This window comes from Filicampus tigris, chromosome 1 (genome assembly GCF_054856515.1).
Source record: "Filicampus tigris isolate MCC_2025a chromosome 1, RoL_Ftig_1.0, whole genome shotgun sequence".
NCBI classification, from domain to species: Eukaryota; Metazoa; Chordata; class Actinopteri; order Syngnathiformes; family Syngnathidae; genus Filicampus; species Filicampus tigris.
Window position 1 is genome coordinate 31,566,093 of NC_141217.1, and position 16,588 is coordinate 31,582,680.

General features: G+C 43.4%; 1 protein-coding gene and 1 long non-coding RNA gene across 4 annotated transcripts in view; one reads left to right on the plus strand and one right to left on the minus strand.

The window, feature by feature from the left end:
• The window catches only part of itih6 (inter-alpha-trypsin inhibitor heavy chain family member 6), a 23,477-nt gene continuing 6,889 nt past the window's right edge, over nucleotides 1-16,588 (plus strand). For 2 of the 3 annotated variants that reach the window (XM_086032419.1, XM_086032427.1), the window contains exons 1-9: nucleotides 1-345; nucleotides 851-886; nucleotides 5,454-5,608; nucleotides 10,507-10,617; nucleotides 11,811-12,061; nucleotides 13,044-13,213; nucleotides 13,294-13,410; nucleotides 13,948-14,119; nucleotides 14,530-15,951. In XM_086032419.1, the coding sequence (XP_085888545.1) occupies nucleotides 235-345; nucleotides 851-886; nucleotides 5,454-5,608; nucleotides 10,507-10,617; nucleotides 11,811-12,061; nucleotides 13,044-13,213; nucleotides 13,294-13,410; nucleotides 13,948-14,119; nucleotides 14,530-15,951 (2,545 nt within the window). In that variant the 5' untranslated portion in view covers nucleotides 1-234. Of the gene's footprint in view, nucleotides 346-850; nucleotides 887-5,453; nucleotides 5,609-10,506; nucleotides 10,618-11,810; nucleotides 12,062-13,043; nucleotides 13,214-13,293; nucleotides 13,411-13,947; nucleotides 14,120-14,529; nucleotides 15,952-16,588 lie in introns of those variants that run through there. The other variant, XM_086032434.1, reaches the window with a different exon arrangement.
• Nucleotides 5,135-6,144, minus strand: LOC147153582 (uncharacterized). The gene is made up of 3 exons (XR_015087042.1): nucleotides 6,076-6,144; nucleotides 5,421-5,648; nucleotides 5,135-5,353 (listed from the first exon to the last, which is right to left on the minus strand). It is a non-coding gene; the product is annotated as an uncharacterized LOC147153582 (long non-coding RNA).

Genomic DNA, 16,588 nt, shown 5'->3' on the forward strand with positions numbered 1-16,588 from the left:
TGCGTGCGTGTGTGTGTGTGTAAATTCTCGTCATCGTTTTGCTCCCTGTACCCTAGCTAAAGGGATACTTGGCGTGCTTTTTTCGCGAATGTGAGGGAGGAGTGGGAGCCCCAAGCAAGCAAGCAAGCAGGCGGACAGCGTGCGCGTGCCTAGTAGTTAGTGGTTAAAATGTGAGGTGCGTCACTCGTCCGGACATCATCGTACTTGTTTGAGCGCCCAAACAGCAGCCAGATCATGGAAATGATGCTTTCGAGCATCCAGTGCATTTTGCTTTTCTTCCTGTTTTACGCGCAAGAGGGATTATCTCGGGATTATTCGGATCATCCTGGAGAAAATCTTCCAAGGGTGAGGACATTTTCCCCGTTGATGCCATATACATAATGGTGAAGGCTTTCATTTAAAAAAAAAAAAGTCCACTAAATTCATATTCAGACTGTTGCACACTTTGACAATGAAAAATAGTTTACCCTTGAATCGTCTCAACTTTCTGCCATGTGTGTAAAATCGATGATGAGACAGAAGTTAAATGCTTAATTCCCCACACAATTTCCACTCTTCAAGTTGTGTTTGTATGAAATACCCGGATGTGTGGTAATGTAATTGACACAGCAATGACTTGTGTGCCAAAAGAACATTTGAAACCCACGCGTGCGCCTTCCTGCTGCTCACCGCGGACAGTGAGAGCATTTATTTATTTCCACTCCATTTGTGAATGGTTGGGATTCATCGCGCACAGGCCGGAGTGTGGCCAACTTCAGACCTGCGAGACCCATCATTAGTATAGCAAAGCAGCACCTTGTTGTTCTCTCGCTCACTACTCTCCTCACTGCGGCTCTCTCGTCTCTTGCAGAGAGGCAAACGCCAAAGCAAAGCGACCAGACCAGTGGTGAGTTTCTACTCGACTCTATGATGGCTGCTGCCACCAACTGTTGTCATCATTGCAGAGATAGAATTCATAACATGGGATTTTCGGTGCACAAGTTAGGCCCAAAAAAGTGAAGCCTCTGTAACATTGTGCACAGGTTGAACATTAACACTGATCTTAAATGTAGGGGGAAAAAAGAAAAAAAAAATCCTAAATAATGATGCAATTTACATCTATTAGACATAAACATTAGATGTACTATAACTACTAACCACTATAAATAGTTTGAAAACAATCAGTCATAAAAGATTAAATGCAAATATATATATATATATTTCATTTAAAAGTTAAATACAACTGAACTGGATTTAACAAATGTGTTGTAGTGGATTCCTAAAAAGTTGAAGCCAAGTTACGTTTGCCACCTCTAGTCATCAGCAGCCTGATTTCCATGGCACCATGTATTCGGATTCCAATCGGGTTAGAAGTCCAAACTAAATGAAAACGTGCCGTATAAATTCTTCAACCGGAATAAAAACGCTGAAACCAAATAAAATTACAGTCGGTTTCACAGGAGTGGAATATTCCATTTACCGAACTGATCAAGATACATTTTTCATCATCTAAACCACATGTGTCAAATGCATGGCCTGGGGGCCAGATCTGGCCCACCACGTCATTTTATGTGGCCCGCGAAGGAAATTATGCGAATTGAATTCATGTTTACTTGCTAAGATGCCGAAATTGCATATTGTCTTCACTGTTAAAAAAGTTGAGGTATTGAAATCATTTTTTGTTACTAATGTCCTTTTTTACATACATGTAATAAAATTTACATTTATATATGACCAAACAATTTTACTGGCCTCGGATTACAATACCAGTTATTCATCAGTTAGTTGTGTATATCGCTGGCGTCAGGTCAAAACCTGCTGTTACAATTTGATACATTTGATTTTTTTTCCACAAATCTATACTATTGGTCAGTCTGTGTTTTTTTTTTTGTTTTGTTTTTTACAAATTTTGACTAGTCTAAAGTGCCAAAAAATGGCTAACGTTCTTTGATGATTCAATGTTAATGGTTGAACAAAAATGCCGTTTTTGAGGTCTCCTAAAAAGTGATGATTTTGGAGTTCTAAGCTTTCTGCCCGACACTAGCTATATGTAATACGAGGCGATCATATATTGATTTGTGTTCACAGTCATAACGGCCCTCCGAAAGAAACCAAAACTACGATGTGGCCCGCGACAAAAATGAGTCTGACATCCCTGATCTAAACGGTGGATCGTTGTCGGTGTTTTGACAGAAGGGCGCAGTGACATCGTTTACCAACTTGAAAATATGGTGTTCTCCAAAAAGAGCACAAGGAAGGGTCCGCGACGGCTTGCTTTTAATACAATTTTAAAGGTGTCAAAAACAATCGCAACTACTGTGCTAAAGAGACAACTGACCTCCCTCTTGTGTCAATCTGCGCAAGTCTGTAAAACGTCTCTTCTGATTAAATGCGGTGGCACATGTAAACATCAGACTTGAAAAGATTGCGTCGCATGTACAGTAACCGGTTGACCTGAGATATTCAATGGGAATGATTTCAAATGGAATACCCAAAAGTCTGCGCGTGAACCCGGTTAGTCTTCCTCAAGTAGGTGCATCGAAAACGGCAGCGAGCGGGCCCGACGCGGCTCCGGGATCTCACGCAGCGTTGGCTGACCGCACCGCGCTCAGCAGGCGCCGGCGTGGATCGTGTAAACAAGCAGAGGGCCAGAGACTTCATGCAGGGAGCCGCTTTGTGTTGTTTTGTTGAGTTGGTGGAGGGAATGGGAGCGTTCGCCGACATAGAAAAAGAAGGACAAACATGGGCCTCATGCCTCAGCTGGCAACTTGACAACATTCGCCTGCCTGCATTTTTGTGTTTTATTAACCACCAGTGATTCCCAAACACTGCGCTGTGACAGATCATCCGTTGCATCTTTGCTCACCTATCTATGGCAGCCACCTATAGTGACAGAGAACAACTACAGTATATGATGGTAGAAGGGACGATTAACCTGTTGCCTTCATTCAAGACATTGTTATCTTTGTGTTGTAAACAGGCCCAGATAACACACAAAGTACGCTTTTGACTAAACCGAGACGTTATTATTTTTATTTCAGGATTAGGTTTTTTGTGACATTTTTATTTGGTGTGCCATGACAAATCTCATGTAAAATATGTATTCAATTAAGGTGGGAAGAGAGGTTCAAATTGATCGATTAATCGGCAACAAATCAATTATCAAATTAAATGACTATTTTGATAATTGATTCGACATTTAGAAACATTGTTTAGCCTAAAACTGCTCGAATCCTCTGATTTCGGCCTTATTATCAGATTTTTGGTAGCGATCCATGAAAGCAAACTGATTATATTCATGTTTCATCAAAATAAGACATTTGTAAACATCTGGTTTGACTTTGGGAAACAAGGATGAACAGTTTTGTCAATTTTCTGACAGATGTTGCGGACCAAACCAGTTAATGAATCATCATCAATTTATGTTTGTGCATTTTCTGCTCTTTCAGTTTGAAATAATGTCCTGTTTTTGAATGAAGAGATGGACACATTAACAAATGTTGTTAAAAAAATCACCGGATGAATAAATGATTAAATCAATCATTAGTTGCAGGCAGCCCTAGTTGGAATCACTGCACTACATTGTGCTTCACAGTACAGTGGTTCCTTGAGTTCCGTGTCCGTGCTCTTATCTCAAAGCGTCTTTCCCCATAGAATTGAAGGGAAATGCAGTTAATCCCAAGCACCCAAAACAGTTATTGCAGTTTTTACTGTATTTTTTTAGACTGTTTGTGCAATATATTTGTGCCATTTCTCTTGCTCTTTCACTCAATATATGCGTTTGTATTAATTTAAAAGTGTGTTTAAAGCGGAAGTCAACCCAAACATATTTTTTTCAAGAATATGTTCCCAGCAGGCCCACTAGTTGAAACACTCTGCAAGCATTCTGATTAATTTTGAGTTTGTGGAATATAAATTGAGCAGCAAAATGCACTCGTTTTTAGCCATCTCTGGGGGCAGCCATTTTGTCTTCTGTCGACTGAAAATGACGTCACAACTGCTCACAACGACCAATCACTGCTCAGATTCAGAAAACAGGTCAGCCGTGATTGGGTCGTTGTGAGCAGTTGTGATGTCATTTTCAGTCGACGGAAGTGACAACATGGCCGCCCTCAGAGATGGCTAAAAACGAGTGGATTAACACTTATTCCACAAACGCAATATTTATCAGAATGCCCTGTTTCAACTAGTGGGCTTACATACAACATATTCTTGAAAAAAATATGTTTACAACCTAAACAACCTTAAAAAATGTGAGTGCTCTAAATGCTATACAAACAGGCCTCGGGTGTATTTAAATAGGTTATTTCTATATTGCGGATTTCATTTCTTGCGGTGAGGTCCGGAATATAACCCCCAGGGTGTTACAGCGGTTACTGTCACTTTATAAAAACACACCGTCGTAACATTTGCCCTCCTGCAATCTGCAAATATGAAAAATATGACCGTACCGAATGAATTGTCCTAACTTTTTCTTCTTCTGTGGTGTCTGATGGCAGTTGGCGCATTAGCACCACCAACTGCTATTGCATTATCACAAGGAAACCAATGTGTCACTCTCAAATAATTTTAGAATCGATTCATCTATCAATTATTCCATTGAGTCGTTGAATAATACGATGACATTTCTTTTTTTTTTATTCTGATTAATGTTTCTTAACCTGATTGATGTTTGTTTGATATTGTTTAATGAGGAAACGCAAGAACTGAGAGCTTCTTGTTGGCTACTGACTGATGCCAAGGAAGTTCTACTAGTTTGCTCTACTACACTTCTAAGTCTGCTGCATGGTCAACTACACTTTGGTTACTGGCCATTCATGCTATACAGTAGCTGCCAATGTAACCATTATTTTCCTAATAAATTCAAATGTTTGTTGATTATGATTCAGTTGTAACATGTCAGAAAATTGGGGGAAAATGCTAACCGTTTTCAAAAGTAAAAGCAGATCTATGTAAAGATAATCATAGAGTCTGCTTTCATGGAAGATCAAACAAATCGGAAAATATTTACAGTTGACAGGCTGAAATCAGAGGACTTGGACCATTTTAAGTTCAACAATGACTCTAAACAATTTATTGATCATCAAAATAGATCATCAACTTAATTTGGTAATCGATTAGTTGTCGATGAATCGATTAATTGTTGCAACGCTCCACCTGTACAGCATAAGCGGTGTTCAACGTAACACACGGCACCTCTCGTCCATGCACACAGAAGCATAAAATGGAGAGAATAGACTGTTGGCAATAAATGAAACAATTTACATGGAGGAAATATTAGAATTGAGGTTTTAAATGTAGTTCAATGGCCGTGCCTCTGGTGACGGCATGTCACACTCGCGTCCACTGACTAGCTGAGTTCCCACTTGGACACCTACAGAAGAAAGCGACAGTTGTGAGCACAATTCATGAAAAGATTAAGATGCAGGAACTATTCCTACCTTTTCACATGTTCGTATGTGCCGTGCCTGCAGTTGAAGGTGACAGATTACCACGTCAAGTGTTGTGTGGTGTCCCGCTACGCCGTCACCAGTGTGCAGAGTTCCATCTGGAACCAGATGGCCATCACCAAGGAGGCCGCCTTCGAGGTGGACCTGCCTTCCTCCGCATTCATCTCCAACTTCTCCATGTAAGTCCATATTTACGCTCATATTTTCAGAACTAAGCTCCTGGGAATCGGGAATGGCCTTCCGTCATAAATAACCCCAAAATTGCAGAGTACAACCCCGCTATTTGCTAGGCATGTTTCTTTTAAGGCCTTGATAGACCAAAAAGGCGCTGGCCAACAGTGACAGACGCTTACCCCCTGTGGCGTCCGGCCGGCTGCCGGTACGTCACGCTGGCAAAGCACACCGCAACGACAGACAGCGACGCTGACCTTTAAAGTACCTTCTGCGCATGCATAAGATGTAATACCCTTCCATACCATCGGTGGCGGTAGTCACCATTTCTCATGGTTAGAAAACTCAAAAAACTGTTGGCCGGGGGCGGATTATAAAAACGTAAACAATGCATTCCGCTATATTCTTCGCTCACGATGAACTCCCACGCGAAGTAAACCATCACGTTCTTGACACGGAATTGTGAAATACTTACATTGTCAACCCTCGCTCTTGTACTTTTAAGAAGATTAAGGCAGCGGATGCGTGCTCACTGTTATTCCGCATTTGTCACTTCCCGTTGGTGCTCCGCGCGCTGATTTGCTAGCTAACAGCCAATCAGAGTGACCAAATGTCACTACTGGCGATGCAGATTCAACGTACGTAAACGCCCCCAAGACGCTTACGGACGGGTTACGACACTACGGCGGTGGCCACTACACCAATCAGACGGCACTTAAAGACGCCACGACGCTTCACGACCTCCGACGTCGGTTTGGTCTATCAGGGCCTTTAAATGTACTGTATTGGCCTAAGCATGTCTGCAGGATTACCTAACCCAGTCTAACGCACCTCTGCACAGATTTACGCCACCCACCGCGCTGGATTTGAATAAGAATAGAGCCCATTGGCTTGATTTGCTCCATTTTAAAACCTCATTTCAAATACCTGGCCATTTAAAAAATATATCTAATTTGTCAGGGTTGTAAACAAGTCTTTCCTGTGGTGTGCTAAATTTACAAAATATATTTACTCTACAATGTATGTACCCTCATACCCTTAAAAAAATATGGCTTACAGATGATCATTCTTCACCACAAGTGCACGTGCAGAAGACTCTCTGTATCTTCCATGGATAACCCGGGCTAAACCTAGCCCCTCTGTGACATACAAAGTTGTATCGCGATGTATCACTTCAACATTCTTGACTTCTTTGACGCTGATTTATTTGCCAGGGCTTTGGTGGCATCTCAGTGTTGAAGATAACACATAAAAGCTGCAAAAGAAAAAAAAATTGGAACAGGCGGTTCTTCACTGTAAAGAAGAAGCAGATAGACGGTGTCCTGACATGTTGTGATTCTCAACGATTGATGCCTTTGCCTTATTTTTATGAACATAATGCAGTGCTGTCTTGAGGTACGAGCTTATTTCGTTCCACAACCACGTTCTTACCTCAAAACAATTGTATCTCAAATGAAATGAATGGAAATCCCATGAATCTGTTCCCGCCTTGGACAAAAACAACACACAATTTATGCAATGTCTTTTTAATGCGAAAAGCAGCACTCTATAATATTAGCATTCATAAAATCAGACAGTAATAATGATTGATTTAGTTCAATGAAAAGAATTTACAGATTTAATTTTGTCACACTTTCTCTCACATTCTGGTGTTCTGACCTTGGCCACCTGGAGGCAGTATAAGACAGACATACGGATACACTGTATTGGAGACTCATCTCCTCTCTCGGTTCTCAGTTCGCCAGTAATATTCGGCGTTCTTTACAGAGGATAAAGAATGAATATACCTGAGTATACAGTCCGTATACATGCGCTGTTCCAACATTTATGTTCAGATATCTGTTGCTTCAAGGCTAACAACACCGCCACATAGATGCTAATTGTTAGCCTGTTTGCCTTTGGTGTTTCCCATTGTATGTTAGCATTAAGGTAGCAGAGGCTCTTTAGTTGTTTTAAATAGACAATGTGTAGTTCTTTTTGTTTTCTGTTTAGTTTTAGAGTAAATGTCAAGTGAGTCTCCACAAAAAGATTGGAGCATTGTTTTGAAGAATCGCTTACTGTCTGCTAGCTGCAGCTAATTGTGAGGTCAGTTCAACAGAGTCTTATTTCAAGTTTTGCTCACAAGTCAAAGAAAAACTATCGGCAAACCCATAAGTCGGGTCACTCGTGTCTCAAAGCACCACTGTACGAGAATATCCACAACCGAACTTTATGAATGGCCCAGTGAAGTCTTGATGTTTTTCTCCACCTTGGGCGAACAGATCGGGACCAAAGAGCATTCATTTCAAGAGCAAATATACGATCCAGATAGAGTTGCAAAGAATTATGCAAGGTGTCAGGGGGCGGGGCATCGTTTGATTACTAAGGGTGTTGGGAAGTACGCTCATTTGAAAGTGCTAAATATAAACAAAACAAATAAGTCAACAGCGCACGCCGGCAGTCATCACGGCGCTCGGAAGCAGGAACCCGAGAGAGCATGAATGCCGCCTTTTGTGTGCGCTGGGCAGAAAGTTCTTGGAGAAAACGACAGCAGTTTGCCCTGTGCGGCCTCTCCCCTCGGCGGCGGCACAGTTGACTGAGGCCCGCTGCCAAGTGGGAAATGCCGTCTTTAGACTTTTTAACTATGTGCGAGTCGGCAGCTATTTAAGATCTTTTTTTTTTGCACCCATTCATATTTTCGCACACTTGGAGCCTGTGCCGCCAGCAAATACCCAGAGGCAACAAAAATGTTATGCAAGGCATTAGTCGTGTGTGTGAAACTTAGAAAGCTTTGTTGGTTTACGCACAGCCGCTCCTTCACCTCCGCAGCGCGGAAATACAAGCGCCTTCCATTTTCCACTCAGACCTTCTCTTGCACGCGGCCCGGACAAGATGCGTTTCATGCCCGAGGGTTTATTTTAGTTGGTGTTTGAAGTTTTTTTTTTTTTTTCTTCTCCCGGGACATATTTATTTTAAGGATTTGACCTTAATTTAGCACCTTGTCATGTGACTCCAGCGGTCAGCCGAAATGAGGAAGTCGGCTGTGTGAATTGGATCACACTTGTGGAGTCGGTTTGGCTCAGGGATTTTGTTGGGTGCTGCCCACGTCAGGGAAATGATTATTTTTTCCACCGTGGCACTTTTGGATAACGCCCACTTTTCACACGCCATCTGCCGCTAACAAGCAACATGTGTATTGCTGTAGCACTCAAATAATGAAGGTGAAGTGCGCAAGCATTCTGAAATATCGTGGGACCATTCCGTGATGCGGGTCTGACTTCAAATTGCTCGGATGAAAGTGTTCCCACTGAGCTCAATTATCCACCCTTCCATTTAGCATTAGCGCTAATCCCCCTGGCCGGACCATGATTTTGGGCAATGGACAATTCCGAGCTTACGTCAAAAAGACGTCACAAGTCAAGATGGCGGTCAAGCCGATGAAAACAAACTCTCCGCTCATTGAAAAGCCGTGACCTTTGGGGCGCTGTCATTTGATTTGTGAGGATTATTTTGATTTCAAAATGTGATGAAATGTCGCCCGACTATAATAACAGTCTGCCTTAATAACAGTCTGCCTGCAGAGGCAAAAGTGTGATTTTTTTTTTTTTATCACACTCGAGAATGAGTTCACCGCGTAAGAAGTGCTCACCACAAAGCACCGCGGTGTTGGTTAGCTTCCATTCCGAACCGTCTAGTTCCACTCTCTTCACTCCTTTTACCCACTTTCCCCGACGTTCACGGTCCACACAAGTAATTGTAGTGTAACATGTTTTAACTACATCATGTTTTATTGTGAAAGGCCTAACAGGAAGTGGCTATGTGAGCAATTAAGAGAAGCAAATAAAGACGTTAGAGTTGCTCTGAAACATGTCGCTTGAATAACTACACCCAATACTACGACAGTAATATGGAATGATAATTTAGTTTCCCTCATGTTATCATGTTGTCCAACCGCACAACAACTTCTAGGCATGATTTTCTGAGAGCTTTATACGCTGTCACAGGCAAAAGCAATGCAATACGGTGGTTTGTTTTCACCGATTAAGGCGCGATGCATCTTGGGTATTACCAGAAATGCCCGGATATTCGGGATTGTCCATAGGCGGTTACACCCTGGACTGGTCACCAGCCAATCACGGGGCAGACCGCCGGAATACCTGGAGCACATGTAAACTCCCCACAGGAATTCCGCAGTCTGGATTTGAACCCACGACTTCTGAACTTTGAGGCCGATGTGCTAACCAGTCGGCTGCCATGCCGCTCAGAAGTAAACAATTTTAACTAAAATGAAAACCTTTTGGAGAAAGAAATGGCAAAAACTCACCTCCTTTCATTGGGGGCATCAAAATGCATCAAGTTTGGCCACTCATAAATCCAAATACTGCTGTACTTTCATGAAATCTGCTGATATAAATCAGGATTATAACGGCATATAACTATAGTTTAGCTCCCTATTACAAGGCACCCTTTAGTTTGGTAACTTAATAGAAATAAACTATGAATTCCCGGTAAATCCCATGAAAAGTTTCCAACTTGGTCGATTTGTGGAATTTTCAACCCTAGAAGTGATACATCTCAACTGAGATCTTTGTATGACGGGAGGAGCTCATTTTAGCCTGGGTCGTGAGCAGAAGTCACAGAGAACTGTAGACGTACAGATGTGCCCGTGCATTTTTTTTTTTTTTTTCAAATCAAGCCACCTTTATCTAGATTTTCAGGGTATTGTTTTAAACAGATTTTCAATTGTTTTGGAATCAACGTTTGCGGTATCGTTATGGTTTGAATTATTAATATTGGCAATCCGGGCATCTTTTTTCTGAGGCGCTGTCTATTTGTGGCATGGCCCCTCCAAATGTGCTGTTTGTTGTAACGGCGCCACTGTGAATGTCAAGGTGAGCCGCGTCTCCTCTTTCATCCTTCCCATCAGCACATCCGGCGGCAAAGTGTACACGGCCCAGGTGAAGGAACGAGCCACGGCCAGGAAAATATACGACGCCGCAAAAAAGCAAGGAAAAACAGCAGGACTGATCGCTACCAAGTTAGTTCCGGACACATGAATTTACAAAAATCTTGGGCCACCATTTGTTGTCTTGTTTCCAAAAATCTGCATTGATATTATTTATTTTAATTTCACCTTTTTTGGGTGAAGACCTCGAGCAAGGAATAGAATTTCTTTGTCGATCCGTTTCAAGGGTCACCAGCGGGTCTGCTCTAAAAATCGCTTACCAGTCATGGGATATTTTGATGTCCTCAGAATGTTGTGCAAGTTATCATTTGAAAATGTAAACACTTACAGAGATTAGGAATAATGTGTTGCATATTGATTTTTGTTTCCAACATTGTTAAATCATTGTCATTGATGTGAGAAATCTTTAACGTGAGAAATCTTTAACGTGACCAATGTCTTCACATAGAGGAATATCATCATTCATTATTAAAGGGACGGTTGGGCCAGGATGGCCACGTTCATTTGATATATCTTTTGATCAGGAAAATGAAAAGAGTTGTCATTTTCTATTTTATCAATACATTTGGGAGGAATTAGAAAATAAGTGACTCCTCTTAAGTTATGACACCATGAATAACGCCTCTTGTTAATGAGGAGAAAAAAAAAGATAAACATCCAAGCTTGCCTGATTGCTTGCCCACTGCCAGTCGCCGTCTGCCTCCCGAGAGTTGACACGAGTTTAGCGCCGCTAAATGTCCGGAATATAACCCATATCGGGGTTCGTGTGCGCATTTATGCTCTTGTCCGCTTCAGCTTGTGAAAGTGGAGAAGCGATCGCCACGGTATTTTTTGATTTTGTGGAGGTGAACATGATGAGATCACGTTTTATGTCAATAAATCCAAACTATTGTGCAGAACACTTTTATACTTTCACAGGTTGAAGTGGACAAGAGTAGTAATGTGCATTTGCCCCCAAAAGGGGTGGGGCAATTTGTCATAAATGTAATCACAAAAAAAAAAGCCCTTAAATCACTACAGATTCTTTTGAGGGGGGCATTTTAGTACTGATGTCATTTTTACATGCAAACCTATTATATAAGTGCCAATGTTAAGCTCATCCAAGTGTATCTTTAATATCACATGTAATTAAAAGTAATAATGGGTACACAAAGTAGAAAAGTAGAATGGGTACACAAGTAGAATGGGTACACAAGACTTTAGCACGGCACTGTCCATGTGGAATTTCCTGTGGTTCGTTCTAAGAACTACTTTCTTTCTACTAGAGAGCGGGAGATTGAGAAGTTTCGCGTGGCGGTGAGCGTGCCACCAGGAGCTCGGATGTCCTTCTGCCTGACTTACGAGGAGCTGCTCCCTCGCCGCTTGGGCCGCTACGAGCTCAGCGTGGGTCTGCGGCCCGGCCAGCCCGTTTCCAACCTCACGTTAGATGTTAGCATAGCAGAGCGCACGGGCGTCGCTTTCATCAAGGTCCTTCCACTTCGGACAAGCAGACTGCTATCCAACAACAATGCTCAAGGTAATTCTGGTTCATGTTTGTCTACCAGTGAAAATAGCCTCCTTCAAACATTTTCAATCGTCTTGGCAACTAGGGAATTTGTGTTGTGTTTGAGCACACTTGACAGCTAAAAAGTCTAGTGTGATGCTGTATGTATGTAGTTACTCTACAGCTTGGCACGCTAGCCCCTTGGAAGAGGTGGGCCATGGCCCAGCATGATTAGTTATGCGCAAGTACATTAAATTGGGAAGTCAAGCCAAACATGTATTTTTCAAGAATTTGTTCTTTGCAGGCCCACTAGTTGAAACGCGACATTCTGATTAATATTGCGTTTTTGGAATGTGAGTTAAGCGGTAAAATCCACCCGTTTTTAGCTATCTCAGTGGGCGGCCATTTTGTCACTTCTCTCGACTGAAAATGACATCACAACTGCTCAGGGCTCAGAAAATGAACAATCACGGCTCAGCTTCATAAAACAGGTGAGCTGTGATTGGTCGTTACTTGAGCCCTGAGCAGTTGTGATGTCATTTTCAGTCGACAAAATGGCCGGCCCCAGAGATGGCTAAAAACGGGTGGATTAACTCTTATTCCACAGTATTATCAGAATGCCTCGTTTCAACTAGTGGGCCTGCATAGAACATATTCTCTCAGCTCTGAGATTTATTACAATATAAGACAAATCACTGTACTCTTTACGCCTTAGTTGGTTTGCCCTCACCTGCTACATGTAGTCTGCAGCACTGGTCTACTTTTATCCATCAAACAAGGCTAGTCTTCATAAGCTTTCAATTCATGTTATGGCTGTTCCGAGTTTGTGATGATTGAAAATTCCACCGATTTAGGAATCTGCGTGCTTTGAAATTGCCGCGCGTGTGGTCTGAGGCCGCTAAGCCGAGCCCATTTCACTTTGGCCCTTGGTCACCTTGAACGACCTTCAGACTCGACACTGGCCTTGTTGGTCTTTGTATATAAATGGACATATTTCTGTACGGTGTTCCTGTAGGTGACGCAGACCCTCCTGCATCGACTCAGGTTGAAGAGAGCGCGGGTCACGCTCGGGTTCGTTACACTCCCACTCCTCAGCAGCAGGTCAGCATTTCCCCCAAGGGTCTGAACGCGGACTTTGTTATTCAGTACGACGTGAACCTCACAGACCTGATGGGTGACATCCAGGTGAGCGACATCGTTGGAACCCGATGTTGTCAAACGGAGATGTGCATGTATGACGTTTGTATTCTCTTCCCGCCTCTCAGGTGTTTGACGGGTACTTTGTGCATTACTTTGCACCCAGAGGACTTCCCGTGGTTCCCAAGGATGTCATATTTGTCATCGACATCAGCGGCTCCATGATCGGCACCAAAATCAAACAGGTCTAGTCCCGCGATAAGACCAAATAGGATAATTATGGTTTGCTTTCCTACTCATTCTGAGCTCATTTCAGAATTGGGGGAGAATTTGGGAACCGACATTCTGAAACAGACGATTTATTGGATAAATCTTTTATTATAGTTTCAAGAAAGCAGGTCCGAATTTGATTCGTCCGGCTCAAACAATTACGGTATCTTATATTCAAGTAAAAAGACAAACTGAATAATATGAACTTCAGATCTTCCTTAGACAACCACAATTTTGCCATTCTTAATAGTCAATAAAATAAAAAACGCAATAAAACCCACATTCAAAAAGAATTTGATAGTAATTTAGTAAGTATATACTTTTTTATGAATCTCACTGGGTGGGCAGTCTCCCACCCAGGCCCCCTCATGGCTCCGCCTCTGCTCAGGACAACTATCATATACACAAAAAGTGTATGTTTCTGTATTTTGTGGATGGATTCTTTCAAATTTCACATAGTGTCATTCGTTTGTGGAATGAGCTTCGTCGTCATTTGTCATTTGTGTCAGCAGACCAAGCAGGCAATGAGCACCATACTTGGGGACCTTCGGGAAGGAGACCACTTTAACATCGTCACCTTCTCAGATAAGGTTCACACTTGGAAGAAAGGATGCACGGTGCGTGCCACGCGGCAGAACATTCGAGACGCCAAAGAGTTCATCAAGAGGATTATTGCGGAAGGATGTGAGTCTGTCATTACTTTTGCATTTGTTTTATCTGCGTCATTCAAAATTTTCTATATATATATATATGATATATATGAATACTGTAGTATATATTTTGCACATATTTTGTCCAAATGTCAAATAGCACATTTGTGATTACATCTGGTTAGGATGCGCGTAGTCCGACGTGGCCACCCAGTAGCTTTAAGAAAAAATTGTGGCCGCCTCCAGCATTTATGTTGATTCCAAATTCGGGTTGGAAGCCAAGGTTGGGGTTCAGCCAGTCATTTGCCCGCCTGACTGTTCACTATCTCAGCTCTTACACTATTGCTCATGGCTGTGTGGCCTTGGCAGCGGTCTGCCTCATCTTTGTTTTTCTGTCTTCGCTTAACGCCGACCATCCAGAGTGTTGCTCTTTCCTCTCCTCAGGGACGAACATCAACGCGGCTCTGCTCTCGGCCGCCCAGCTGGTCAACCCTCCGTCCTCCGGCTCCCGCCGCATCCCTCTGGTGGTTTTCCTCACTGACGGCGAGGCCACGATGGGAGTGACGGCGGGCGACGTCATCCTGAGTAACGCCAAGAAGGCGCTGGGCTCGGCCTCTCTATTCGGCCTGGCCTTCGGGGACGACGCTGACTTCCCGCTACTCAAGCGTCTGGCACTGGACAACCGCGGCGTGGCTCGGATGGTTTACGAGGACGCGGACGCCGCCCTGCAGCTCAAAGGCTTCTACAACGAGGTTGCCAGCCCCTTGCTGTCTGACGTCCAGCTGGACTATCTGGACCATCAGGCGTTCGACGTCACCCGCTCTCTCTTCCCAAACTACTTCCGAGGCTCCGAGTTGGTGGTGGCTGGAAGGCTTCGCGCGGGACTGAAGGACTTCAAGGTGTCACTTTCTGCCACTGATTCCAAGCAGCGTATGTCGCTGGAGAATAACGTCTTGATCAACAGCACCTGGCGCTCGCCCAACTGCTCAGGGGCTCCCGAAGGCATGCCCAGCTTTGTGCGTCGTCTCTGGGCCTATTTCACCATCAAGGAGTTGCTCCTGGCCAAACTCAACACCACGGATGCCGTGACCCAGAAGCTCCTGGCAGACAAGGCCACCAAACTCTCCTTGGAGTACAACTTTGTCACGCCCCTCACATCTTTAGTTGTTGTGAAGCCCGATGCGGAGGAAGTCGCTCCAACCACTGCCAAGCCTTCTGCCTCTGTGACGATAACTACGACGGTGAAAGCCAAAACGTCCGCTGCAAAGAGGCCCCAGTCCCTCTCTAACCTGAGAACCAGCAAGCCAAATCCTCCCAGACAAGCGAAAAAACCTTCAGTGCCCCCTGCCACCACAAAAACTGTGAAAACGACACCAACCTCCAGCATCGCTCCCACTCAACCTCCCCCAGTGCCATTACCTGGAAAAAAAACGTCCCAGAATGATTCCAAAAGCACCTCTGTGCCTCCTGCTGGGAAAACGTCCGGCTCTCTGCTCTATTTTCCCAACACATCCCAGACTCCCGTACCTGGAAAGCTCTCTTCGCCCGTCATGGTGCCGACAGTGGTGAGCAGAGGCACGCCTCCCACCCTCGCCAAGAGATCCTCCACCCCTCCGCCCGCTACCAGGCGCACAGAACCAGACAGCAGCACCGCGTCTCCTCGCCCAGACATCACCGGCACACTGCCTCACCTCTCGTCTGGGCTCACGCCGCCCGCTCCCACTCCGGTCCCTGCTCCGGATTTAGAAGGAAATGTCACAAAGGCAGACGGCGATTTCCGTGTCGCCAACCTGGTGGCCGCCACCTTTGCGCCCATGCCCGGTGTGACAGACGGGCCCAGGCTGTGGGAGGCGGCAGGCCTTCTGGGTGAATGCCACCTTATTTACCATCTTACCTCAACTGAATAACTCTGGCCAATAACGCAACCCAAATTTATTTACTTTCACAACAGAAAAGAATCATTACAATTACAGCTTTCAATTGAGTTAAATATTTCATCACAATTAATCGCATGATTTCCATAGTTAACTTGTAACTATTTGCTCATTAATTTTGTAGCTCTTTGATAATAATAAAAGGTATTTTGCAAGTTTTTAATACACTTATGATAAAAGTATTAAAAAGTTGACAAATATTATTAGTCTTAGAGTCTTATCAACACGAGTGGAAAAACACGCTTACCTTACGCAAATATATGTATTATTTCAAAATGAATGCCCAACAAGAAACAACAGATGGGCACTCGTTGTAAAACTGTCCTCTACTGTATTATTACTGTAAAACTAAACACATAAGCAAATGAATTATACACTTTGTACAATTATTTACAACACTGACTTTGTATTACAATCAAATAGCTTCATTCCAAAAATATTATTATTAATATTATTATATTAATGCTAACACACAATGTAAAATGCCGTTGATGGGTTAACTCATCAGCATTGAAGTTGCGGGAGTCATACGCCTTCAAATAATGACTATTCACACAAAATGTTTTGGA